The sequence below is a fragment of the Desmodus rotundus genome, chromosome 9 (assembly GCF_022682495.2).
Source record: "Desmodus rotundus isolate HL8 chromosome 9, HLdesRot8A.1, whole genome shotgun sequence".
Classification (NCBI taxonomy): domain Eukaryota; kingdom Metazoa; phylum Chordata; class Mammalia; order Chiroptera; family Phyllostomidae; genus Desmodus; species Desmodus rotundus.
The window spans coordinates 90,916,532-90,942,489 of record NC_071395.1 but is presented as its reverse complement, the minus strand read 5'-3'; the positions used below and the strand labels follow the sequence as shown (position 1 = coordinate 90,942,489).

Sequence of the window (25,958 nt, the reverse complement as noted above, 5' to 3'; positions counted from 1 at the left end):
ATCTCATGAGATAAGAACCCACCTTGTTTTTCTGCATATACCAAACAACATTCACAAACCAACATGTTTGTGATACTACCATGTAGGAAGGAAACCCAGCACCTCTCTAATATCTAGAAACTCGGGGTAGGTTAGAGGGAACGTATATTTCTTCTGTTCACCAATGGTTCAGATTTTCTACTTTGCATTCTCAGTCTCTGCTTTGCATTTCTTCAGTTACACTGCTGTCATTTCATACCGTTATCCCACTGACACTGCCTCATTCCCTCATTTTCCAGCTCAAGGTGGAGCGGGTACTTATTTTGCTGAAACTGCTTAAAGTTGAATAGATCCTGCCGCCCTTCCTACTGTAGGGGAATCTTCATTTTTGTTTCTATTCCTCAGGTTCCAGCCTCCCATTTTGTTGTTGGGAAGGAATAAATATGTTAGAGATAAATATGTGCAGAGTTCTGGAGTGAGGGTGGGAAAATATTTGCAAATCACATCTTTGATTAGCGGATGGTATCCAGAATATATAAAGAGCTCCTATAACTCAATAACAACAGCAACAAAACTATTAAAAAGTGGGCAAAAGACATGACTAGACATTTTTCCACAGGAGACACACAAATAGCCAACAAACATATGCGAAGATGCTATGTGGGAATATAAATTGGCGGCTGCTATGAAAAACAATATTTCTTCAAAAATTAAAAATAGAATTATCATGTGATCAGCAATTCCACTTCTGAGCACACATCCAAAAGACTGAAAGCAGGGTCAGAGACATTTGCCCACCAGCGTATCATAGCAGCATCATTCATTATTCGTAGTAGCAAAGGGGTAGAAGCAACCCGAGCATCCATCGACAGATGAATGGGTAAACAAATGTGGTACATATAGTGGAATATTAAAAGGAAGGAAATTCTGACACATGCGATAACATGGATGTACCTTGGGCATATGATTGCTAATTTAAATAAGCCAGTCACAAAAATACAAATGCTGTATGAGTCCACTTATATGATGTTTCTAGAGTCGCCAAATTCATAGAGACAGAAACTTCAGTGGTGGTTGCCAGGGAGGGAATGTGGAAATGAGGAGCTATCATTTAATGAGTATAGAGCTTCATTTTTGCAAGATGAAAAGGTTCTGGAGGTTGGTTGCACAATAATGCTACTACTTAACAATACTGAACTGTACACTTAAAATGGTTAATAATGTAACTACTTAACAATACTGAACTATACGCTTAAAATGGTTAAGATAGTAAATTTTATGTTATGTGTATTTTACCACAATCTTAAGAATTAATTTTAATAATAAAATTCTACTTCTCAACAACCCCATCCAATAGGAACTGCCATTATCCCCACTTTAAAGCTTGGTAGACCCTAACATAGTAGGCCTTTATTACATATTCGTTTAAATAATTTACCAATCAAACCTTCCCTTTCTTCCCTATGTATCCATGGCCAGAATGGGAGGCAATGTACCAAGTCTGGAAAGATTAGGGAAAAGTCAATCTATGCTCATAATAATCAACGCCCCAGCGCAGGAATAAGAAATCTCTAGAACTGAGCCACTAAGCAAAGCGTGAAACAACAGAGGGGCTCAAGCTAAGCCTCAGGCGCTGGAGATGTCTATGCTTAGCCATCATGAAGACTAAAGACACTCCGAATTCCTGTGCTAGGGGATTTATAATACATGAGACATCTTTGATCTTGAATATTAATGTTTCTGATTAAAACAGTCATAATCCTTTATTTAACTGCTCTTTTTAAATCACTCCAATAATACTATAGGCTACTAAAAGTCTGATTTTTTTTGTGTGTCCCTCTTCCTAGACTTAAACAATTAATTAATTGTTCTTAGTCACCATTCAATCAAGGCAGTGAGGTAAAAGTTTTTGTTTGAACAACTTTCAGTTGACTAATGTTTAACATGAAAGTATATTAATACAGTACTAAAAACGTTTTCGCCTTCCCTGAAATTCCAACAGTGTCAGATGTTCTGATTCTGTGATTCACACCTACACACGCCTCCAGGACACTGAATGAGCCACATCGAAAACACAGGTGCTCAACAGCTAGAAGGAGCTTGTGGGTCATCCTCACCCTGGGCCTGAGCCTGAGAAGTGAGTGAGGTCACAGTTGTATGATGGAACAAACCCTTTATGGGATTCTTGATCTGACCGAAGCCCAGAAGTTGGAAGTAGCATGGCCTAAAAGTAGGTAAATCTCCAAATTTTGTGAGAATCTACGCCAAGTCCTTTTTCAAAAACCTATCGTCTCTCTGAGAGATTGAAGGTAGTGTTTTAAAGTAGTGATAATTTTGAGCCAAGAGGATGACTTCCCAGCACCTTCCAAGTGCCTAAACTGTAGAGCCTCTCCGGAGTTCCCAGCTCTGTGGTAGGTCTCCAGATTCCCAGGACACGTCGTTGAGTTGTGTAGAAACAACTGCTCTCTAGGCTCTGAGATAAAGACCTGGGAAAACAGGCTGAGCTCTAACCAGACCTTCAGAGACTTCTTCACGGTTTAATAGTATATGACTATCTAATATTCCTAAGTCAGCAACCCAGATTTCGTCTCAGTGAACCAACCAGTTAATACATTCTACATTTTGAAGAGATCATTGGAGAAATAAAACCAACAAAAAAAGTGAGAATCCCTACCCACCCAGCTTCTGGTCCATAGGCTCTAATTCTCTAACTATGCAGAAGTGGAAAAGAAGGACTAGGGTGGCCGTAGTGGGTGAGGCCAGGCAGGAAGGCCTAGGGTGGCAAAACAGCATTGTATCCCACTCCCATTCCTACTTTCCAGAAAGGCCTGTGGATTCATAATAAATGGCAGGGCACCATTTCCCAGGGCAGAGGAAACCCTGGGAAAATCTGCTTACTACTAGGCTGGTATCCAAGATACAAATAACTAGGTAAATATTTTGGAAGTGCTATAACATTTTACCCTCTGTCGATTACGACATGAAATGTTCTACTGATTTCAAAAATAAATGTTGTCCTTAAATAACTTTTTCCACATATTCCCAGGTTACTTAATCCGTGTTACACGGTGCCATTCATCTTTATATAGAAGCAGAGTGACATTATTTGAAGGGAGAACAATGGCAAGAAATTTTGTTTAGAGACCTTGAAATAGAAAAAGGAGCCTTTCTACATGCCTTCTAATTATGCACAAACCTCTAACTTGAATTTATACACATTACAATTCCTTTAGGTCCTGGACTTCAAAATCCAGGTCTTGAGCTGGGAAAATTGCAAAAGGATATAGAGAAATTAATCTGTGATCCTTAATTGTACCTCCTGAATTCCAGACGGTTACTGGCTACATGGAAGTTTCTGATATTAAGTCAAAATTTAAGCTGAATCCTCTAGAAAAAGTACCCAGCTCCCATGGCAAGAGGTAAGTAATGAATATATTAAGTTGATAAATCTATTAAGATAAAGAATTATTAGGGTGATGAATGTATTAAATACCCATAAAGACTATAATGGACTAGTTAGAATGTTCAAATACCTATTCTGGGATAAAGTTACTTATAAAGCAAATATCTGAATTGAAGATAAAGATCTTTATGAAAGTAAAAATATACATACCCTTTTTGATTAGAGAGACAAAGGGCTCTCCTTCCTATTCTCCCACAGGAGCGGGTATTTTTGTGTGAGGGGACAGAGTATCCTAGAGGGCTTAAGAAGTTTGTCAGTTAGAGATTAATATCTTTTGAGTGCCAGTTCAACGGAGATTAAACTTAGAGGATCATAACAAAGACCCAAGCTCCTAAGCAAGTCAGAGTACAGAGAAAAGGTCTGTAGCTCCAAAGCAGCCAGTAAAGGGAAATCGAGTTTAAGGTGGCAGCAGGGAGCCGGGGGTGGGGGGAGGTTGGGGGGGTGGTGTGGGAAGAGCAGGGCCATGGGCCATCATTTGCACCGTCCGGCAGGACAACATAAAAAAAACGAAGTCTAGTAAATTAGTGATGACTACGGTTGTACTAAAATTAGGAAGGGAGGTTTGCCTGTGACACTAACAGTAGCTGTTTCTTAGTCTGATAACAACAAATTCCGATAAACACGAGCCACTAATAACTGATTATATTGTGTCAGATCATAAGAAGAAGAGCCTCTCTCCTCTCTCACAATTATCCATTTTCTTTGCCACTGTGAGAGTATTTCTCCTAGGGTCCTTGATTATGCCATTGCTGCAGGAGTATATTATTTTTTAGAGGGATAGGGGTAAGACAACCTTAGAGTAGCCAAATCCCTTGATCTCGTTCCCCTGAATTGAAGTAGTGACTTCCTCGACACTGGAAGTCAGCAAACAAAGACTAGATAACATCATCTGTAGATTGAATTCCTATGTAAAATGAGAGGCTAGACTGCGATTGTCCAAATCTACGGTTCCTCAACCTTTTAAAACATTATAAAATAATAACACTATTTCCCATGTTTGATCCAAGAGAAGGCTTGAAATTCTGCCAAGACTATCCTTTTTTAAATGTAGCTAAAAAAACCCTTTATGCTGCCTGCCCTTCTATTTTCCTCTTGCTTCTTGAGAACTACATATTTTTCCATCAGTTGCATCTTTCCTATAATGCAAAGACATTTATTTCTATTTAGAAATACAACAAATATGAAATAGCCTATCCAAAAAAGGCAAAGTTTTCAGAAGTTTAAGTAGGTAATAAAAAGGAAACACTAGCAGAAGAAATCAATGTTAGTAAAAGCTGAGAAAATGAGACTAATTAGATGCAATTCCATGACAGAAAAGTTGAGAATGATGCATTATGAGACCTTATTGCCTCCTTCTCCCCTAAGTCTTTCTTTGAAAGTAATTGAACCTACTAGAAACTGTGGGGCACACCAAGTTCATAAACCACCATTTTCTACGTGTGGGTACTATGTTTAGTGTTTCCTCTAGTTTCATTTTTAAACTGCTCCTTGTAAAAACAAAAACTAAGACATTCCATATTTTTAAAACTTTCAATTCTATTCATATCAAAGCTAAATGTATTTTAAATAAAATTTGTAAAATTATGATTATTATAAGTTTACTTTGAAATGACCATATTATAAGCAAACTCATTTTTTCTTCTCCTTTTTTTGTTTTTTTAAAGATTTTATTTATCTACTTTTAGAGAGAGGGGACGGGAGGGAGAAAGAGAGGGAGAGAAACATCAATGTCCGAGAGAGACATCCATTGGCTGACTCTTGCACGCCCCCAACTGGGGACCTGGCCTGCAACCCAGGCATGAGCCCTGACTGGGAATCGAACCAGCAAGCTCTTGGTTCACAGGCTAGCGCTCATCCATTGAGCCACACCAGCCAGGGCTCACTTTTTCATGATACATCTTTATATCCCTAAACTAATAAATGCTGCAAATTTGTACAAAATCTCTATATATACAGAGAGAGACTGATCTACCTCTCTGTCTCTCATATGCTGGGAAAAATATAATTTGGCAATTAAAGTCATAACTTAATCACGAATATAAAATTTTGCTGTGAGGATATTCACCATAAGATTATTTAAATTAGTTAAAAATTTGAAACAACTTTTATCTCTAAAAATAGAAATAGCATAAGGCTTGTATTCTTGAGCTTTGGAGTCAGAAAAACCTGGGTTAGACTCCCAGGACTTCCACTTACTATCCGTGTGACTTGGGACAGGTTATTCAATCCCTCTGAGCCTCGGTTTCCTCTTTTGTAAAATGGGAGAAATCAGATTTCATTAAGGGGGCTTGGGCGATGGGCGAGTATAGGGCAGAGGGAGGCAGACCTCCATGGCCAACATTTTCTCACTGTCCGTCCTGCAGCTGCAGGTGAATGGCAGTAACCTGTCCCCGAGGTGGTGTGGCTGTAGGTATGAGGTGACGCTGACAGTGAATGCAGTCAGCAAAAACTGATGAATGGAACTGACGTTTGCTGGGCTCACATGGGCACTAAATCTTTTCACATCTTTTCTCAGGGATAAAGAGTTACCAGGATCTCTCTCACCCCCATTAAGGCACAAAAAAAGGAAGTTGAAGCCTTCACAAATGCGAGGTAATGAGAATCATCCCCCAGAGGGAAACATAAACAAAAGCCCCTCAATATGTCTGAGCATTTGTTTCTCTAAGAGAGATTGGGGATTTCATGGGTTGTCTACAGTACTCTGTTATTTGAGAACAAAAACAAGTTTTTTTAATTTAATGTCTAATTTGTTGGAAGGAGGGGAGATTACTCTCAAATAAACATCTTCCCAGAACTGAGATAGTACTGGCCAAGTATTTTATTCAAAGAAGAACTTGTGGGTGTGGAAAAGAACGGAAGCAAGGTCAGACCACAACAGAGTAATGAAGCAGTATAACCACAACTAAAGTCCTGGGATTTCTCATAGAAAAAGAACTATAATGATAAAATGAGCTACATTGGCTACAGTTCATTAATCCGAACAATAAAAATTTATTTAAAGCCAACAGCGTACTAGGCAGGGAGAAGACAACAAATCAGAGATGGTCCCTGACCTAGTAGGAAGTCTCACAGGGAACAGTTAAGCCAGGAATTTGCCGATTATAACATTTAAATTACAGCATGACCCCAGTTATGATAGTGGAAGTACAGAATGGTACAGGAGCATAAAAGAAAGTCTCCTAACTTAATCTAGTGAGGATGGGAGGGGAGTCCCAGAGAAGGCTGAACGAGGAGGAGTAAATCAAAGAATGCAGAGGGGGGTACTCTGGGCAGAAAGAGGGGAATCTGAAAAGGGCCAAAGAGAAGGGAAAGCACAACACACTAAAAACTAAAAACAGGCCGAGCACGGCTGTGTTTGGGTTCCAGTAAGGCAAATGCTTCACCACCACCCCGCCCCCGCCCCTCCCCTGCTGGGTCCAGCCCAGCCAGGAGACAGAAAAGACTTACAGAACCACCTGTATTGCTGGGAAAGCTAGTTTAGAAAACACAGAAGATTGTCAAGATCAAAATTTTTTATTGTAAACTGAGCTAAATGCCTTAATAATAATAATAGTTGATGGCATTATGAACTTCAGGTTTCTAAAGTGCATTCATGTACACTGGTAAGCACCAGTGTACCCAGTGTACTTTTAAGGGTACCCAGTTGTTTGGATTAGGTGTTGTAAGGTAGAAATGACTGTCATGGAAGAAGTTTTTCATACTTAGTAATCCCTGGAAATAAAACGCACTGAAAACCGTTTTAGGGCCACACAGGGAAGCCCCAGAGTTGGATGGGAGGCAAAGGGTCGGGGAAGTGGGCAAGAGCCTTGACCGTGGTTTCTGCAGGAAGGAACAAGCAAGGCAGGATGAGCGGGTTTAGAATTGGCTAGTTCAAACAATTTCAGCAGCTCGGGTGTGGGGCTGCCCCTAGTCCCCTGGCCAGCCTGGCCCGTCTGGCCCCTTTTCTGGAGGCTCTGGAAGAGAATCTTTTGAGCTCATTCAGGGTTTTGGCAGAATTCAGTACCCACAGTTGTAGGGCTGAGGCCCCCATTTCCTTGCTGGCTATCAGCCAGGAGCATTTCTCAGCCCCTTAAGTCCGCATTCCACATCCCAATGCCCTCTCCATCTTCAAACCAGCACCAGTAGGTCAGGCCCTCCTCATGCCTCGAATGTCTCACCTCTGCTGCCCCATCTGTCTTGTTCCAGATGCACAAGGGACCCCGGGATTAGGCTGGGCCCACTCAGATAATCCAGGGTAATCTATTTTAGTTACCTCTGCAAAATCCCTGTTGTCGTGTAAATGGTGTATTTCACAGGTTCCAATAATTAGGGTGTACAATATCTTTCAAAGGTCATTTCGCCTGCATATGTGGTTTTCCACCAATAGTTCATTCCAGTTCAAATCTCATGGAAGGACACTGTACTTCTTAATAAGAAATGTCTATTAAGTACTCATATTTCTCTCAATGTATTTTTAGAACATCAGCTCCAATCAACTGTATTGTCCATCCTAGTTCCATTAGAATGTATATTTGTGCTTGAATAACTGTCCTGACTAACTTAATTCCATCCCTCCAGCCTTCCAGGAAGCCTACAACTTCTTCAACAGGGACAAAACTGGCTCTATTGACTTGCAGGGATTGATGTGCACTTTAGCTAAGCTGGGAATGAGTCTAAACAAGCATGATGTTTGTAATGAATTAAATTATGCTGATATCGATCGTGAGTACTTTGATTTATCATTATTTTTCTCATAAAAGCTTTTTGTAAATATACACTTTTCTCTCAGGAACTGTATGAATATGAGAAATAAACCTCACTTACTTGCCAAAAGTACCTATGTATGAGTTTCTCTTTAAGGATATCAGTGAGGTATGTGTGCAAGTTATGAAATCAGTTTAATTCTCCTTTGAAAAAGGCCATGCTGACACTAAACGTGGCTGTCATATTTCAACATCAAATTCAGATTGCCTGTCATGATGGACATTTTGGAGGGTGCCTTAAAATAACATATATTCACAACGGCATTGATGGTTTCAAAATGTCACATTGCCAGGGAAATCCAAGCCTTTGTTTCTGTATGCATCGTATTAGTGCGAACCTTCCTTCCATTATTACAGCCCACCTGTGTTGAACTTCAAATGCCACGGCCTGTTCGTTGGTATTTTTATAGCACATACACCATGTTTTCTTTGAATATACCGACCTAGAGATTGTGAGCCCAAACTGATACGCCACGTGGAAATATGTTCAGTATATTTTCTCCTCTCGCCGCTCCCCACCTCGCTGCCAGTTCCACGTGTGCGTCCACGTCACCAGTTGGTTAGAGCTTCACTTGTTGCCACGAACTGCCCAGTTTGTCTATTCTTCTATGGAAACACACACACACACGACTCTAATAGCACTTAACTTTAGAGGAAGCGAGGTACAACTTGGGGATGTTATAATTGAAAAATTAGCAATATGAAGTGGAAGGCAGGGTGGATTCTTTGCAAAAATGACCAGTCTCTTGGAAAGGAGTGAATGGGCAGGACTGTCCTGGCTGGGGGCCCCCGGCTGGATGTTTACGGCCCACCAGGGCTTCTGTCCGTGGGCCGCGGACACTGGTGTGAGAGTGCCAAGACCACTTCAAGAAGACCAGTGTTCCCCGAGCGTATCTCCAGCCCCAGAATGCTCTGATGTTAAGTACTGAACGATCCAGAATGTTTTCATTGTTCTATTTAATATGTAATCTGATCGCTAAAATACATCTTATGTTCTTGTTCTGAGCCTTCAATTTCTGTTGCAGGAGATGGGAAAGTGAATTTCTCGGACTTTATCAAGGTGTTAACAGATAAGAACCGCTTCCTTAAGGCTGTGGGTAAGTAGACAGATGACTGAATAGAGAGCAGCTGGGTAGTTGCAATTCACTGCATAGTAAATATTATTCATTTTGGCCTCCAATCAGGAGACAAATCGAGAACGGGTAGTCTGGAATGTGGTTTACTTTTGTGCGGCTTCTCCAAAACAGCATTTGCTAAGCAAATTGATGCAGTTTTGGAATTTTCACTTAAATGCATCAAGTCCTCTGGCAGTGGTGTAGAAAAATTTGGTTACCCTTTATAGTATTTTAATTCTTTACCGAGCACATGAGCTACTTTGAGAGGCACTGCTTCTACAAAAGAAAAGAAAATTAGGAAAAAATGCTCTTTCTCATGTAAATTTGGGTGTAGATAATTTACTGTTCCTGAAAAATATCTTCCTCCCCCTGATGAAGAATCTGCCCTCAGTGCCCAGGGCCGGGAGCCTGCTGGAGGTCAGAGAGAGCATGTTCTCACCTAAGGTGATAAACGCTGTGACGGTAAACTTGAAATATTTTTTATTAGTCCTCTAAGGGTTTGTTTAACAGGAGCCTTGGAAAATCTAATCCTATTCATATCATGTTTTCTAGGATAAATACTTTCCAAATTCCAGATACTGTATATTGTTTTGAAAATATAGCCATTCACAGGCTATGAACTGTCCTTGGGACAAACAAAATTACTGCTTCAAGCACCCACTATAGTAACTAGGGTTTGCCTGCAAACCAGACGTATGTTTACCAACCACGCCTTTGCTTAGAACAGGGCAATGGTCCTTAACATAAATTCATGTTTATGTTAAATGGATTACTAAGTTTACTTAGAAGCCATCGAACTAAAAGTATTTTTTCAATTCCATGATTATTTTGTCTGTTCAGTAATAAAAAATGACCTACCTACCTTTCTACAATAGAACAAGTGTTGAATGTTTTCCTGTAATTCTCAAGTCCTTAATTTGCTATTAACTTTGTATATACAATAAAAAGACTGTCATTGTAGTACTTTCTTGATAGATGATTTTTTTCAGAAGGCATTTTGGATCTTTTCTTTCCTTTATAGTTCCAGAAAAAGTGAGATGTTTAGATTTAGCTGGCAACCCAGGAATTCTGTTGTTTGAAATCCTATCAAAGCTTGTAGAGACTTCAGCCTTACCCAAAAAGGCTCTAAAGGAAATAGTGAGGTAAGTGACAAAGAAAGAGGCAAAAATGACCTCCTCAGAAGCACATATGCGGACACTCACAGGGCAGTCACCTCTCACTAACGTTCCATGTCACAGGGTCTGTTCCAAAACAAAGGAGCAGGTGCGGGGCAGATGAGACCTGATTCCTCCACCCCACGGTGCTGCCCAGCTCCGAAACCGCACAGCCAACCCAGGCCATCTCAGCTCCCCACCGAGGGCCTAAGACCGCTGAGAAAGTTCAGGCTTTTCTGCCCTTTAAGCACTGTGCTATTTGCATGCTCTTTCACTTTTGTTGTCTATTGTCCAATGTTAGAGTTGTCCCAGCTCAAAGGGACAACTGTGAGGGGCAGAGTGGTGAGGACCTCAGAGAGAGGGTGCCACATCCCCAAAACTTGTGTGCAGCCAACGTTGAGCCTCCTGGGAACTGGGACCAAACTTGTACAGGGCTACTTGGAACCAGCCATGCAAACTTTCTGGGCCCCAATATTCTCACATAGTTACCTCTTGTCTGATCTCAAAACAACCAATCAACCAACCAAGCAACCAAACAAACAAAACTAGGTTTCTACTCATGCCTCCCAAAATACCTCTCAACACATCAGCCAGAGTGATATTCTTAAAACATAATTCAGATCATAAGTGTCCTATGACTTCCTATCACACTCAAGTTAAAAATCCCAGCTCTCAGGCCCCTACCTATTTCCTTCCTCTCCCACGGGGGAGTCTGACACCAGAGCTCTTCACCGCTGAAAATGTGACATTGGTGTAACAGTGTCCCAAAGATACGTATCAGTCCTGAGAGCCATTTTGCACTGGTATGATGTATTAATAATTGATATGTAAATTGATATGTGAATGCAGGCTCTGGCCAGGTAGTTTGGTTGGTTAGAGCATCATCCCAATATGCCAAGGTTGTGGGTTTGATCCCCAGTCAAAGCACACAGAAGAATCAACCAATGAATGCATAAATAAGTGGAAAACCAAATTGATGTTTCTTGCTCTCTCTCTAAAATCAGTAAATAAATAAAAAAAGGTCTGTCATTGATATATAAGCTGTGCACGTCTGTAAATCAGATGTTTATACATTTGGGGGGTGTTTATACTGTGAATTAGAGTCCTATATCATATATAACCTGCTCTGCTTATTCTTAAAGAACTTACAACCTAAAAAACATAGTCACATATCTCCTAGGTCTGCTCATCCACGGGTGCGCACACATACAAATCGCAAAGAATTGCAATCAACAGGGATTTACTGTGGATAGTAAGGTTGCTGGTAATGTTTTATTCTTTATACTTTTCTCTATTTTCCAAACTCTCTGCAATTAGAATTTTTTAATTTAAAAAACGTTGCATTTTATTTGAGATCTTGCTTCACCAATCAACGTATGTCAGTGCAAATAAATTCTTATAAAATTTCTCAAAAACAGTTGCATTTAAAAATCCAACACAACATAGGAATGATTAGTGTTTGTATTTAAGCCAGTGCCAGTTAAGGCTTTGCCAAGGATCATACTTGATAGGTATTTTTCTAGACAAGACCGGGAGGTCTTTGGGAAAAGGGAGGAAGCCAAAGCCCAGGGACTACATGCATAAAATAGCCAAATGGGTAACAACTAAGTTGAGTAAACTATAGCTGTTGAACAATTGTTAGCTTTTCTCAAGTGAGTTCTATCGTAGGATATACTTAAGCAGTAAGTGTATTCAGGTTAAAGCAGCTGAGTTATGTTAAATGTTGCTCTTTTATCACATTACATTGAACGCTGTTTGGATACATGTTGAGACGTGCTTATTTTTTGGAAAACTCAATATAGGAGCTGTGTCTACAATTAGAAGTGAAACATTTGGCATGTTTGTTAATTCTAGTTTCATTTAATAACTTCTAAGCCATGTAAATTTAAGCTATTTTTTTAAATTAATAGGAAAAAATTGAAATGCAAATACCAGTACTTTAGGATTTTGGTCTTGGTGTTTGTATGAAATTCCAAGGCCTTGATTTAAATCTTTCACTGTATTATTATTTGCTTTTAGATATATTGTGCTAAATGATACTTATCTAATAAATATTCCTTTAAAAATATATAGTCAAATGGCCTGTGGCAGTTATCAGTGGGCAGTCTGTAACTGTCGCAGAAACAGGCACTCCGTAAATAATAGTGAATGAATATACAAATTAAATTTAAAATAAATTTAGTCAGCATATATAACTTATAACCTGATATTTTTCCCCTATTTGTCTAACACTCAGGCACATTTTCAGTAGAACTATAGCAATTTTTATTCATTTCTGGGTTATGTATTTTTAGGTATTTCCGAAGAAAATTCCAAGAAACCACCTCAGGAATATTGTGGAGTCCCTACCCTGTGGGTTATGGCAAAAGGAGATTTAAGCCAGACGTCTGCACGCCTCTGAGCTCGAGCATGACTGCCTTTGCTAATGCTGCCCAGATTGCAATCACGAAAGAAAAGGACTTATTTAAATACCTCGAGGAGCTCAAGAGTAAGACCCATTTCCCCACTGTTGTAAAGGATCTATTTGTACATTACTTGTCAGAAATAAGTACTAGAGGACAAGTGCTGTAAGAGCAGGACTACAGCCTATTTTGAGTAACTGGTCTCTGTTAGCCAGCTCTCATTTGAAAGCAAATGTATGTACTACCTGAGTCCTCAGACACCTGAATGAGGCTGAGAGTCTGTGGAGGGGTGGGGCTGGGCGCACAGGAAAGTGAAGAAGATGGGTTATGGCGCTGAGAAGAATAAGCAAAGAGCAAAACAGATGCCACGTGTGTGTCTTTCATATGAATTTCTTATGTTACTGGTGGTAACATTTTTTTTAATCTTTTCAGGATGCAATCCTCCTGCAGATAATCCATATGCAAAAGTACCCATCTTTCCACTGTTTCCGAATGAGGATGGGGTGGTAATGGGAAAGCCCTTCAAAGACATACAGAAATTAGAAATGCTAAGGAGAAAGGAGCCTCTGAATTTCTTTGAGAACTATTTTTTCCATAAAAGAGATTGGAAAATACAGGTGAGATTTAAATTATGTCACATCAATCTAAATACTTGTGTTTTAAAATTCTAACTTAATAGAACTAGTAACATGCTTTTTAAAAAAAATTATTGATTGGTCTTTTAGAGGGAGAGAGAGAGGGAGAGGGAGAGAGAAAGAGGAAGCAAGCAAGCAAGCATCAGTTTGTCATTCAGCATACTCACATTCATTGGTTGATTCTTGTACGTGCCCTGCCTAGAGACTGAACCCGTGACCTCGACGTATCAGGGGGACACTCTGAACAAATGAGCTACCCGGCCAGGGTATAACGTGCTTTTTCATGACAAATGTTTTCAGTCATTGTATTTCAAACCAGATTCCACAGACGTATTCCTAAGTTAAAGCTCAGGTATAAATATTTTATTCAATTCCAACAAACAATTAAACTTACTGAAAACTACAACCCTAGGCTTGGGGTGGAGGTGGGGAATCTAAGAATAATAACAAAGAGGACTTCAGGTCCTACCTCCAACTGCTCTGCTCTCCCATCAACTCAGGACCCAGAAGCTGCATTTTGGTCTCCCTCAACTGTCCCTAGATATGGTTGGGCCACACGCCATGGGATGCGAGAACCAAGTCCACAACCCAATGGAGCAATGTTGTGATGGAGGGACCATCTTGCCCTTGGACCAGAACCCTATTTATGATCCCAGCTGAACCTTCTGACCCTGCTTCAAGCTCTGTTGCCTCTAATCTATTTGTCCCGCCTCCCCACCAAAGGTATACTTTATCATCATACGTTTTAAGGTCTCAGACAAGTACGCCCTAGTTTCTGGATATTCTTTTAGGAAGCTCTGGCCTTACCCCAGGTTTGTCACATGCCTCCCCACCTGAGAAACAAGAGCAAAACTTGACTCGACACCAGCCTCCCTGGCGGAGTATCTCTGGGTCCCAGAGGTCCATGTGCTGTTTGCATCACTGTGAAATCCCTAAAAGTTCCCTCCAGGCAAAAGTTTAAGAGTTTAAAAGTTTAAGAGCTGGGGAGAGAGAAAAAATAGGGTGTTGCTAATCAACAGGCATGAAGTCAAAATTATGCAAGATGAATAAGTTAGGGAGATCTGCTCTACAGCATTGTGCGTATAGTCAATACTGTATTGCACACTAACAACTGTGTTGAGGGTAGATCTCATGTTAAGAGTTCTTATCACAATAAAAAATTTTTTAAAAATTTAAAGAGTCCTATGATGACTGTGAAGAGTTCCATCTAAAAACTGACCTAGGGAAGGACACATCACAGATCTTGGATTTGAAGTTCAAGATGGGACCTGGGGTGACTCCTTTTGAAAAGGAGATGTGTGTGGCTCATGAAGGCATGCACTTTTAAAGGTGGGTGTAGAGGAAGAAAGGCGGAAACCAAGGAGTGAATTTGCCAGTGGATTCTCTCCTCAATATCCATTCCTCTTCCCCATCTTTAAGACAAGAAATCCCCCAGCTTTCTGGTTTAAGAGGCTGTAACTGTACCCCAGCTGCTGAAGTCAGTCCTGATTGATCTGAGCCAATCAAGGAATCAGACTTCCTGAGTCACAGTGACTTTGGTGATGGGCCGGTGATCTAGACTGGTCAAACCAGAGGGAAGTTTATAACCACTGTTTGATATTTGGGGCAGGAGAAGCTGTCTTTCCCCCTGGATATGGATGAGGAAACTATAGCCCTGCGGCAGCAGTCAGCCCTGTGACGGAAGAGAAGTAAACCTAAGGATGAAGCTAAAACATGGAGGGTCACGAAGAAATAGACCTGAAACCCTGAGGACAATTCTGAACTTCTGGATCAGGCCCATGCCTGAAGTCCCATTTCTGGAGTTTTCACATCAATGAGACAATAAATACATCATTTAAATCAAAAATAAATAAATAAAGAGCCCCGTGATGATCACCAATGACCTAGAGTTTAAGACTGTGCCTTTATCTCTCCAAATGAAGCCACACCCACAGGCAAATATCACTGACAAGATGGAAATAGAGGACACTTATTCCCTTTAAACTTATTTCCCAACATTGACCCCTCTACCTGTGATGCCTGTTTATTGTCAGTCTCTCCAGCTATAATATAAGAATTCTGATTTTTAAAGTAATTTTCAGATAGATGTTTTTATTGGAGACACCTAAAATATGGCTCAGAAAGCTTAAAAGTAAAGGGACAGCAGAAATATATGAAGCAAATACGAATCAAAATAAGCTGGCATCGATAGATTAATATGGGTAAAGTAAAATTTAAGGAAAAATAGCTAAAGATAAATATGCTATATAAAGATTTTTAAGCCCTGACTGGTGTGGCTCAGTGGATTGGGCATCATCCCTCAGGGAACAGGTCACTGGTTCAACTCCCATTAAGCACATGCCTGGGCTGCCTGGTTGGGGTGTGCAAGAGGCAACCAATGTTTCTCTCACCCATTGAGGTTTCCCTCTCTCTAAAAACAAATAAATAAAATCTTTTGAAAAAAGATTCTTTAAAAGCATCAGGAAGATACTACTATCCTGAGCCTGTGTGTACCATGCAAATTATGCTTGCCTTAAAATTTCTCACTTTTATCCAATATAAGGATAATTGCTAAACGAATAGGCAAACCCATCATTACGATGGGAAATTTTTATCATGCATCTCCAGAAACTAATAAAGCAGATCCCTGCCACCCCCCAAAAAAGGAAATCAACTCCTCTTAGAAAAAAATTTAATTGTTCAGGAAGAGACATGGGGAATTACAGCTGGCTATAGAATCAGAGTCTAGAAAAAGTTGTTTCAGGACATGGGAGACGAGCACATTTGTAGCCAGGAGGATGAAGGACCCTTCTTAGAGCGGTGGTTCTCAATCTTGGCTGCTCCATGCAAGCACTTTAAAAACAACTCATGCCCAGGCCACAGCCCTATCCAATTCAAGCAGATCTCTGGGAATGGGCCCTTGCCTCCATACCTTTTAAAGTTCCAACATGCAGCCAAAGTTGAAAATCACTGCTCAAAAGAGAAACTGAGGACCAGAGGGACAGATCTCTCTACATAATTTTCAAGGCCTAGTGCCAAATGCAAATGCAGGCCCCTTGTCCAAAAATAATTAAGAATATAAATACAGCAACAGTGGAACATTAAACCAAGTTCCTGGCTCTTTTGAGTCTGAGGTCCTGTGTAATTGCATAGGTCACTCATCCTTGAAGTTGGCCCTGGAAGGAGGGCAGCTGAAGGGATATGGTCCAGGAGACAAATAAATAAAGATACAGGGGAGATTTGGCCTTGGACATTAAGAAGAAGAAGAACACATATAAGAGGGAAGGAGGGAAAAACAGGTTCAAGGATAGACAAGTCCTAAAGTGGAAAGAAGAATAAAAAGAATTTATATTAGATGGCCTTGAAGAGACAAGCCGAGGGAGTCAGAAGGTCTGGTTTTCCAACCATCACGTGAAGATTGTAAGACAGTTAACAGTGAATGAAGAAAAATGAATAATGTCAAACAGTACTGCGGGCCTGGATGAAATGAGGCAATACACATTTTCAAAGAAAGCAGTCAGTGTGTTCCCATGATTTCCACCACACTGGTCCCAGGAGCAAGGAAGACACGGCTGGTCCCCATGAGAAGTCTGGAAGTAATGTAGGTTGTATTCTGTGGCGGGCACATTCATTTTCAGTGCTTTTGATGGTGTGGAAAGTTTGGGTAAGGGTGGATTTGGCTCCCCTCTACCGTCCATGTCCATTCCACATCTTCTGGTCTATACTTCTTTTTTGAGTAGGCTTCATCATTATAAAAGAGAATTTGCAAAATGCCCATCTGCACACGGGACCATACCAGATGCCCCAAAACACCTGACAAGTGCTTAAGCAATAACCTTATCAATCATACACAGGCTCTTTCATGATACAATATACTTGTCTATTATGTCTTTGTTGTATAATTCAAACTAAAATATATCACTAACCTTCTTTTTTAAACGTGCATCAAGGCAGCAAAAGTAAAGCCTGTTGACTCTGCCTCAGGCTACCCAGCTGACATCCTCACCATTGCCCAAATACTCAAGAGAAAACAGAATTGGACAGTGACTGATGCAGCTGCTATTAAACCGCATGTGAGTAGTCACTGTTGAATGCCTTCCCAGAAAGCATTGACAAAAATATTTTCCGCTTCAGTACTACAACCATAAAACCAAGAGGTTCGGTTTCTCCTCTATGTCTTTAAAATGAGACAAGATCATTTCTTGTTTCTACCTGTTGTAATGATGTTTCCTGCTCTATGATCAAACGGATTCAAATGTTAACTTATAAATCACCCTGTTAATCACCTATGGAGCCACACCCTGCATCGTTTCTGGGACATTAATTTGTTTCATGCTGGAAATAGCAACTAGTTAGGATATTAAACCTACACAGTGAGTGGTGCACTCGGAATAATGATGAGTTAAAGAGCCTTTATCACAGCAGCTAAAAGAAAAATAGGCCCTGATGGGTGGCTCATTTGGTTGGAGTGTCGTCCCATGCACCAAAAGATTCTGGGTTCGATGCCCAGTCAAAGCACATACCTAGGTTGAGGGTTCGACCTGAGGTTGGGGATGTCCAGCAGGCAATCTATTGATGTTTCTCTCTCTCCCTCTCCCTTCCTCTCTCTTTAAAATCAGTAAACATATCCCCAGGTGAGGATTTGAAAGAAGAATAGTAATAATAGTTTAAGTGAGCTTTCTAGGTGCCAGGCAGTGTTCTCCAAGTGCTCTAATTCACATGTTCTAATTCATTTACTTATCTCAGCAATCCTCTGAGGTAGGCACCATTATCATTCCTTATAATTTTACAGATATGCACAGAGAGGTTAAGTGACTTGCCCAAAGGCACACAGCTAGGCAATAATAGAGCCAGAGTTACAAACACGGGCAGCTTGGTTCCAGAATTCACCTTTTTTTTTCTCTAATTCATGATTTTATTTTATTATTATTTTTTAACTTTTTAAAAAATATATTTTATTGATTATGCTATTACAGTTGTCCCATTTTCCCCCCGTATTCCCCTCCACCCTGCACACCCTATCCCACCTGCATTCCCCCCCTTTAGTTCATGTCCATAGTCATATATATGTTCTTTGGCTTCTACATTTCCTATACTATTCTTAACCTCCCCCTGTCTATCTTCTACCTACCATTTGTGCTACTTATTCTCTGTACCTTTTCCCCATCTCTCCCCACCCACTCCCCTGTTGATAACCCTCCATGTGATCTCCATTTCTGTGATTCTGTTCCTGTTTTAGTTGTTTGCTTAGTTTGTTTTTGTTTTTTTAGGTTGGATTGTTGATAGTTGTGAGTTTGTTGTCATTTTACTATTCATTCATATTTTTGATCAACTTCTTTTTCTTAAGTAAGTCCCCTTAACATTTCATATAATAAGGGTTTGACGATGATGAACTCCTTTAACTTGACCTTATCTGGGAAGCACTTTATCTGCCCTTCCATTCTAAATGATAGCTTTGCTGGATACAGTAATCTTGGATGTAGGTCCTTGCTTTTCATGACTTGGAATTCTTCTTTCCAGCCCCTTCTTGCCTGCAAGGTTTCTTTGGGGAAATCAGCTGATAAATCTTATGGGAACTCCTTTGTAGGTAACTGTCTCCTTTTCTCTTGCTGCTTTTAAGATTCTCTCCTTATCTTTAATCTTGGCTAATGTAATTATGATGTGCCTTGGTGTGTTCCTCCTTGGGTCCAACTTCTTTGGGACTCTCTGAGCTTCCTGGACTTCCTGGAAGTCTATTTCCTTTGCCAGATTGGGGAATTTCTCCTTCATTATTTGTTCAAATAAGTTTTCAATTGCTTGCCCTTCCTCTCCTCCTTCTGGCACTCCTATGATTCGGATGTTGGAATGTTTAAAAATGCCCTGGAGGTTCCTAAGCCTCTCCTCATTTTTTTGAATTCTTGTTTCTTCATTCTGTTCTGGTTGAATATTACTTTCTTCCTTCTGGTCCACACTGTTGATTTGAGTCCCGGTTTCCTTCCCATCACTGTTGGTTCCATGTACATTTTCCTTTGTTTCTCTTAGCATATAGCCTTCATTTTTTCATCTAATTTGCGACCAAATTCAACCAATTCTGTGAGCATCCTGATTATCAGTGTTTGAACTCTGCATCCCATAGGTTGGCTATCTCTTTGTTGCTTAGTTGTATTTTTTCTGGAGCTTTGATCTGTTCTTTCATTTGGGCCTTTTTTTTTTTTTTTTTTTTTTGGTCTCGGCACACCTATTTACGTAGTAAGGGGCGGAGCCTTAGGCGTTCACCAGGGCAGGGCAACCCAACTCACTGTGTGGTGAGGCTATATGCAGGGAGGGGTCTGAGAGGGGACAGTGCCACTTGCTCCGCTCTCTGCTGGTTTTAAGTCACTTCCCCCGCTACCTACAATCAAACTGGGCCCCTCTGGTGCTGATTCCCAAGTGGATGGGCCTGTGCATGCTCTAGGCCCCTGCGGGTCTCTCCAACGAACTCTCCTGTGAGGCTGGAAGTTTCTCCCGCTGCCGCCTCAACCCCCATGGGTGTTTTCAATCAGAGGTTTGAGGCTTTATTTCCCTGAGCTGGAGCCCTGGGTTGCTCGGTCTGCTCCGCTTCCCTGCGGGTCCTCCCACCAGTCCTTCTGGTTTATCTATGCGCAAATGTGGGACCACCCCATCTGCAATCTGCCACCTCGTCAGGTCCTCCAGCCACCGCCTTGCCACGCATCCTCTCTGCTCAGCTGCCAGTCTCCGCCCCTCCTACCGGTCTGGATGAATGTTTCTTCTTTATCTCCTTGGTTGTCGGAGTTCCATACAGTTCTACTTTCTGTCAGTTTTGGTTGGTTTTTGTTTTTAAATTTGTTGTTGTCCCCCTTTTGGTTGTGTGAGGAGGCATGGTGTGTCTACCTATGCCTCCATCTTGGCTGGAAGTCTCCCAGAATCCACCCTTTTAACCACAACTCTATGCTGCCTGTCTAATTTTGTGTCCTGACTTCTTAGCAACTTTTGTACTCCACAGAGACAGACTAAGGTTTATTTCTTTTATGTAACCTCCCTTCTGTATTTGACACTAATGATCGAGCTCTCCTTGACATTTTCTACTTCCTTGGCCTTTACCAAATTGCACCGTCAATTCACTTTGTAGTTCTGTGTCCTTTCTTCTTTCTTCTGTTTCCTAAACATTCATCCCCAAAGTTCTGATGTTTCCTTCTTTTCTAGTCTCATCCTGCCCCTCTTCTCACTGTACACACTCGTCTACCCATTTCTTCAGTCAATATTTACCCTGTGTTAACAAAGTTCTGGGATTAGGAAAGATCACAGAAAAAAACACAGTTTCTTTCTTCAGTGAGCTTAGGGTAAGGGTGGAAGACATGGAGAAAGAAATGAGCAATAGTAATATGTTGGGATAACTGGAGCTACAGGTGGTCTGTGCTGCATGTCAGGACCACAAAGGGGTGGGCTCCCATCCTATCTCATCATGGCATATATTACACTGGGTTAAATGGAGCTTACTTACAGCCTGAGGCCTCCAGCTGACACACCAGCTGCCCCAAGGGCTGAGACGCTTGGGAAGATCAAGACTTTGGCATACCTGTAACCCAGTCCCAGCAGAACATTGGAGATCTCTGCATTAAGTGAAGGAAAAACTAGGACGAGTATTCTTTGGACTGTCAATCTACCATCCTTATTTTAACTGCCACCTGTATACTGATAATTCATAAATCTGCCACTAGCTTAGACTTCTCTCCAGTACTTCTGTCTTACCTCCCTGACTGCCTGACATTTTGACCTCACTGTCTCATAGCATATCGAACTTGACATGTCCAAAATCAAACTTGGCCTCTGCATCAAATTGGCTATTCCTTTGGGAATCTGTATCTCAGTTGTTGATACCACCATCTACCCAACCACTGAAACTAGAAAGCAAGGAGCCATTCTTAACTTATACATTTTCCTCACTCTTCACATGCACCAATCCCCAAATCTGGCTACTCTCATTCCTGGGCAGATTTTTCAAATCTGTCCCCTTCACTCCATCCTCTCACTACTGCCTTAACTGAGGACCTCATTGGGTCTAGCCTGGACAACAACCTCCCACCTTGTGTCCCTATCTTGTAGCTGCTCCCCTCTGTCCATTCTCCCCATGGCTGCCAATGATCTAACATGAAGATCCAACTATGTCACTGTCCTGCTTAAGAATGATGCTTCCCTCTCACCGATGACGCACACAGAGGGATGTGTCTCACATTCATCAGAAAGAGTGGCTCACTACCACATGATTCGCACCGAGGAGAGGATCTCCCCAGCCTCATGAGACCAAGTCTAAGGGCCTGGTTACAGCAGGCCTTGCCTGTCTTGCCTTCATCACTCCCTCCCACTTTGAACTTGACACTTTATCAATACCAAAGTGCTTTACCCCTCTTCCCCACCAACTCCAGGAAGTTTATTGCTTTTGAGCCTTTGCTTTTGCTATCCCATCTCCCGAAACACCTTCCTATCACCACTCCCTTGGTTTAACCAAATCCTTGAGGACCTACTCAGCTCAGCATTCTCTCCCTCCCTGACCTAGGGTGGACAGAGAGCCATCCTTGGCATTCCTATTATATTCAGGGCCTACCTCCATCCCACATCTCCTCCTTGTTTTAGACTCTTGTGTTTTTAATATCTTATGAAATGTATCATCTCATTATTCCAAAGTAATTTATTTTCATTGTCTGTCGACTCCTAATTCCGCAAGAGGCACTACCCAATATATACACTCAGTGACTTTCAAGTAGCCTGGGAACATAACTCTTGGAATATCTAGAATTGTGGTCCACAAATCAAAGATATTTTAAGATAACTACTGTAAACTTCTGCTTTCTCACTGCAGGTGAAGAGGGCTATAGATACTTATAACTTAGGAACCGCTCTTGAGCACCGGAAAGAAATGCTAAACCTCTGGCAGAAGATCCGCGGAGATTTGATTGGAATAGACACTAAAAATGAGTCCTTTTATGACACCTTTTCTACTTACACATGGTCCTGGAATGTTTGCCAAGAATTACTTTCCCCAAAGGACTTAAGGTTATATGATGCCTGCGTGAATAGAAATTCCTTCCACAATTCTTCATTCTCTTCCTCTTCGGATATCAGTGAATGTGACACAGAGGCAGGAAGAAAAAGAAAATGGAAAGGTTTCAAAGGGTTTCAACAATGAATTTTCTACATTTTCTAAGCAGCTCATTGAAAACTACTTTTTCATAGATATCAAAATTATCGTTTCTTGCTTTTGTCTAGTACATTCTTAGCAGCTGGAAATGTTGACATCTTTTGAACTCTGACCAGTAAAAGAAATTTAAGTCATAATATGGTTTCCCTTTTCCAATTCTTACAAGTAAATAGATGCCATTCTGTTAATTCCCTAGCAACAGCTGCACTCTGGGGCCCCCACCTGGCTCAACACTGCCGGCGCGGGAGAAAGATGAAAGCAGGCACTTGACCTCCTCACAGGGCTGCCCTGGAGAGTTCATAAGGGCCCTCCCAGCAATAAGCATCTAGTTGATGTGACTACAAATGGCATTAGGTTTTTAATTACTTGTCAAAATGGCCAGAGGCAGGGGATGACAATGACCTTTCAGTTTCAGGGCATAATATCAACATCCCCCAGGGAATCCTGATTAAATTTGGGTGTTCCTACCGCAATCTCTTGGAACGCTCTTAAAAATAGCTGATATCATCCATTACATTTCTTGTCATTGTTCTTTATTGCACTTAATAAAGCAGCACATATATAACTATATTACAAGTTGGGCAGTTGTAATGGTTTTATTGTGGAAAAATATACATAAAACTTGGTATTTGAATCATGTTTAAGTGTGTATCATCCATTTCATTTTTTCCTTTATAGAAAAAGGAAAAGACATGTTCCATATCGATAGTGTCAGTGGCTTATAATGTAAAATTATAATGTTCCAGGAAAAAGCAATGAAAAGAATGAAGACTCCCAAAACTGTTTAATGAAACAGCATTGAAGTAGTAATTTTGTGTTACCTTGAACACTCAAAACCATCTAAATATACTTGCCATTCTTTATAATATTATGATCTTGGGAAAAATAACTTTATAGATAAATGACTATGTTTTCTAACAACCCCCCCTCAAGATTTATGGTTTTACAAGAGACTTTTTTTGGGGGGGGGGGTATGGCTGTAAGTGTAACTGGAAATTGAAGAGATATAATTTGGATGCCAAAATATTAGAATTCTTGGAATATTTCCTTGGGTCAATGGAATAATAGCATAATATTTTAAATAGATCTGTCCTGGAAAATCTAAAATGTACACTAATACATTCTTTCTATCAAAGTATCACACACTGTTGGTGATGGCATAAACTGGCGTCTCTCTGACGGAATACACTAGAGCCACGGTACTCAGCCACTCAGTCATCAACTATGTATTGAGCTGCATAGCATCCGGACGTACAACAGTAGACAGATACAATACCTGACCTCACAGAACATAATCACTGAGTAATTATAGCCACTGACGTCAATACTTCCACTTCTAGAAACTATTCCTAAAGAAATAATCATGAATGTACAAAATGATTTTGTGACAAGGATGTTTGTCATGTTGAATTTTTAAGTAAGAAACTTAAAGAAGCCTAAATGCCCAATAAATCATGGTACAGCTATATAAAATAATACCATAATAATCAAAATGATGTTGTAAAGGAATATGCCAAACAAAAGAATGATATTCACAAACAATTATTAGGTTTACAAGCAGGCTATAACCGCTAAGAGGCATGAGAAAACTTTATTATGTTAGTTCTTAAACTTAAGTATGGTGGCAGCCACACAAATATAGATTTTTACAAAAGCTCATCAAACCATCCACTTAAAATTGATGAATTTAATTGTATGTAAAGTATACCTCAATGAAGCTATTAAAAAGAGGGACACAAAGCGGTTTGCTCTAAAAACACTTTAACTTAAAAGTTATTTATGTAAGTAAATTAGAAAAAAAGACTGAAAGGATATAAGCCAAAGTGAGTAATGGGTTAAATTAAGGATGGGATGGGGTATTTTCTTTTTTTCTTTTGTCTTACCTGCATCTTCTAAATGTTCTACAATAAACATATTTATTTTGCAATAAGAAAAAAAGGAGAAAATCTGTTTTAAAATTAAAGTTTTTAAACCAGCTTATTCAACTACCTAGGGCTGCTCAAATGCTGTCCAGCAGGTTCTGTGAAACCCTAAGGAGAGCAAACTGCAACACTGAGGGTGCCATCCCTGGCCCTTCCGTTGCAGAGCACAGACTTACACAGAGCAGAATTTCCACTGATTGAAATGAAAAGAAAAGCACGAAACAATTAACTACCCTGTACCCGGTTGACAGCCAAGGCAATAATCCAAACTGGAGTTCTTAACCTTGTACATCCTTTGAACCCATGCCACCCACTGAGCTAGAAGAGTTCTCGCTACTCACCAGCAGGGGGACCCTTAGCTCCTCTGAGACGTAGTGCGGCAAGCAGTCTGATCGTCACACAGGATTCAGCCTTGTCTTCCAAATTTCTTGGGGAAAAAAATATTTTAGGTGCCTCAAAAGATGATGAAAATTGAGTTGTACAGACCAACCAAAGATAATGGCATAAAAGTGAGGTTTAGGATACTTTAACACATTTCATCAATAGAGCCCGAGTTGTTTGACATTTTAAGTGACTCTAATTATTGAAACTAATACAGTAATAAGTAACTCCAAGAGTGAGCTCTCTGCAAGGAATTACGCAGTGGGGCTGTTGAGTGAGAGCCCGAACGGATTTTGGTGTGGGGAGAAGAAGAGCTTGTAGAAGAGAGAACAAGATGCCAAGAATAAGTATAAATCAACCATCAAATCTGCAAACAGCTGCCCTTGAGAAAAGATATAGAAATACTTGTTCTTATTTGGAAAGGAGATTTTGTTCAAAATGTTTCAAAAGACCATGACAGGGGCAAAAGCATTTTGTCTTCAAATGAAGTACAAGTTCTTTACTATCTTATCTTTTTTTATTCTCTTGTGTATTTTTCTTTGTGATTAGAGAGGGGATTTGGGGAGCGTTCCCATTTCTGTCCTGGGAATCTCTCATAGCATGCCCTAGTTTTGACCAGGGAAAGAATCTGCACTGGACTAAATGATCACTAGTTATCATCGTGTGCTAACTCCAGTACTGCACTACTCAAATAACTAACTCTTTTCTTCTCTCCTTCCAAATGGTAATCATCACTCTTCTGGAAGTCTTCTCAATTAGTCTTATCTTATATTGACAGCATACCTTCTTCTAAGAGACTCTTGTCAGAATCAGTTTGTAGTAATTATTGAAATAGACATGTGAGGCTGAACGGTATTAACAAAACTATACCTGTGTATGAATTAGCCTTGATTGGGCAAATAAGCTTGGGTATGGATAATTCAAACAGGTTATCAGGTTGTAAATTTTTTTTAAGATTTTATTTTATTTTTAGAGAGGAGGAGGGAGAGCAACATCAATGTGTGGTTGTTT

At 40.4% G+C, this 25,958-nt stretch overlaps 1 protein-coding gene across 1 annotated transcript; it reads left to right on the top strand.

Moving 5' to 3' along the window:
* Positions 1-3,318: 3,318 nt before the first annotated feature.
* EFCAB3 (EF-hand calcium binding domain 3) lies at positions 3,319-22,632 on the top strand. The gene is made up of 9 exons (XM_024573467.2): positions 3,319-3,398; positions 5,958-6,034; positions 8,000-8,143; positions 9,210-9,281; positions 10,321-10,441; positions 12,748-12,941; positions 13,288-13,472; positions 17,420-17,542; positions 22,306-22,632. The coding sequence occupies exons 1-9, from the start codon at positions 3,325-3,327 to the stop codon at positions 22,630-22,632; spliced, it is 1,317 nt and encodes a 438-aa protein (XP_024429235.2). The 5' UTR covers positions 3,319-3,324.
* The last annotated feature ends 3,326 nt before the right edge of the window (positions 22,633-25,958 follow it).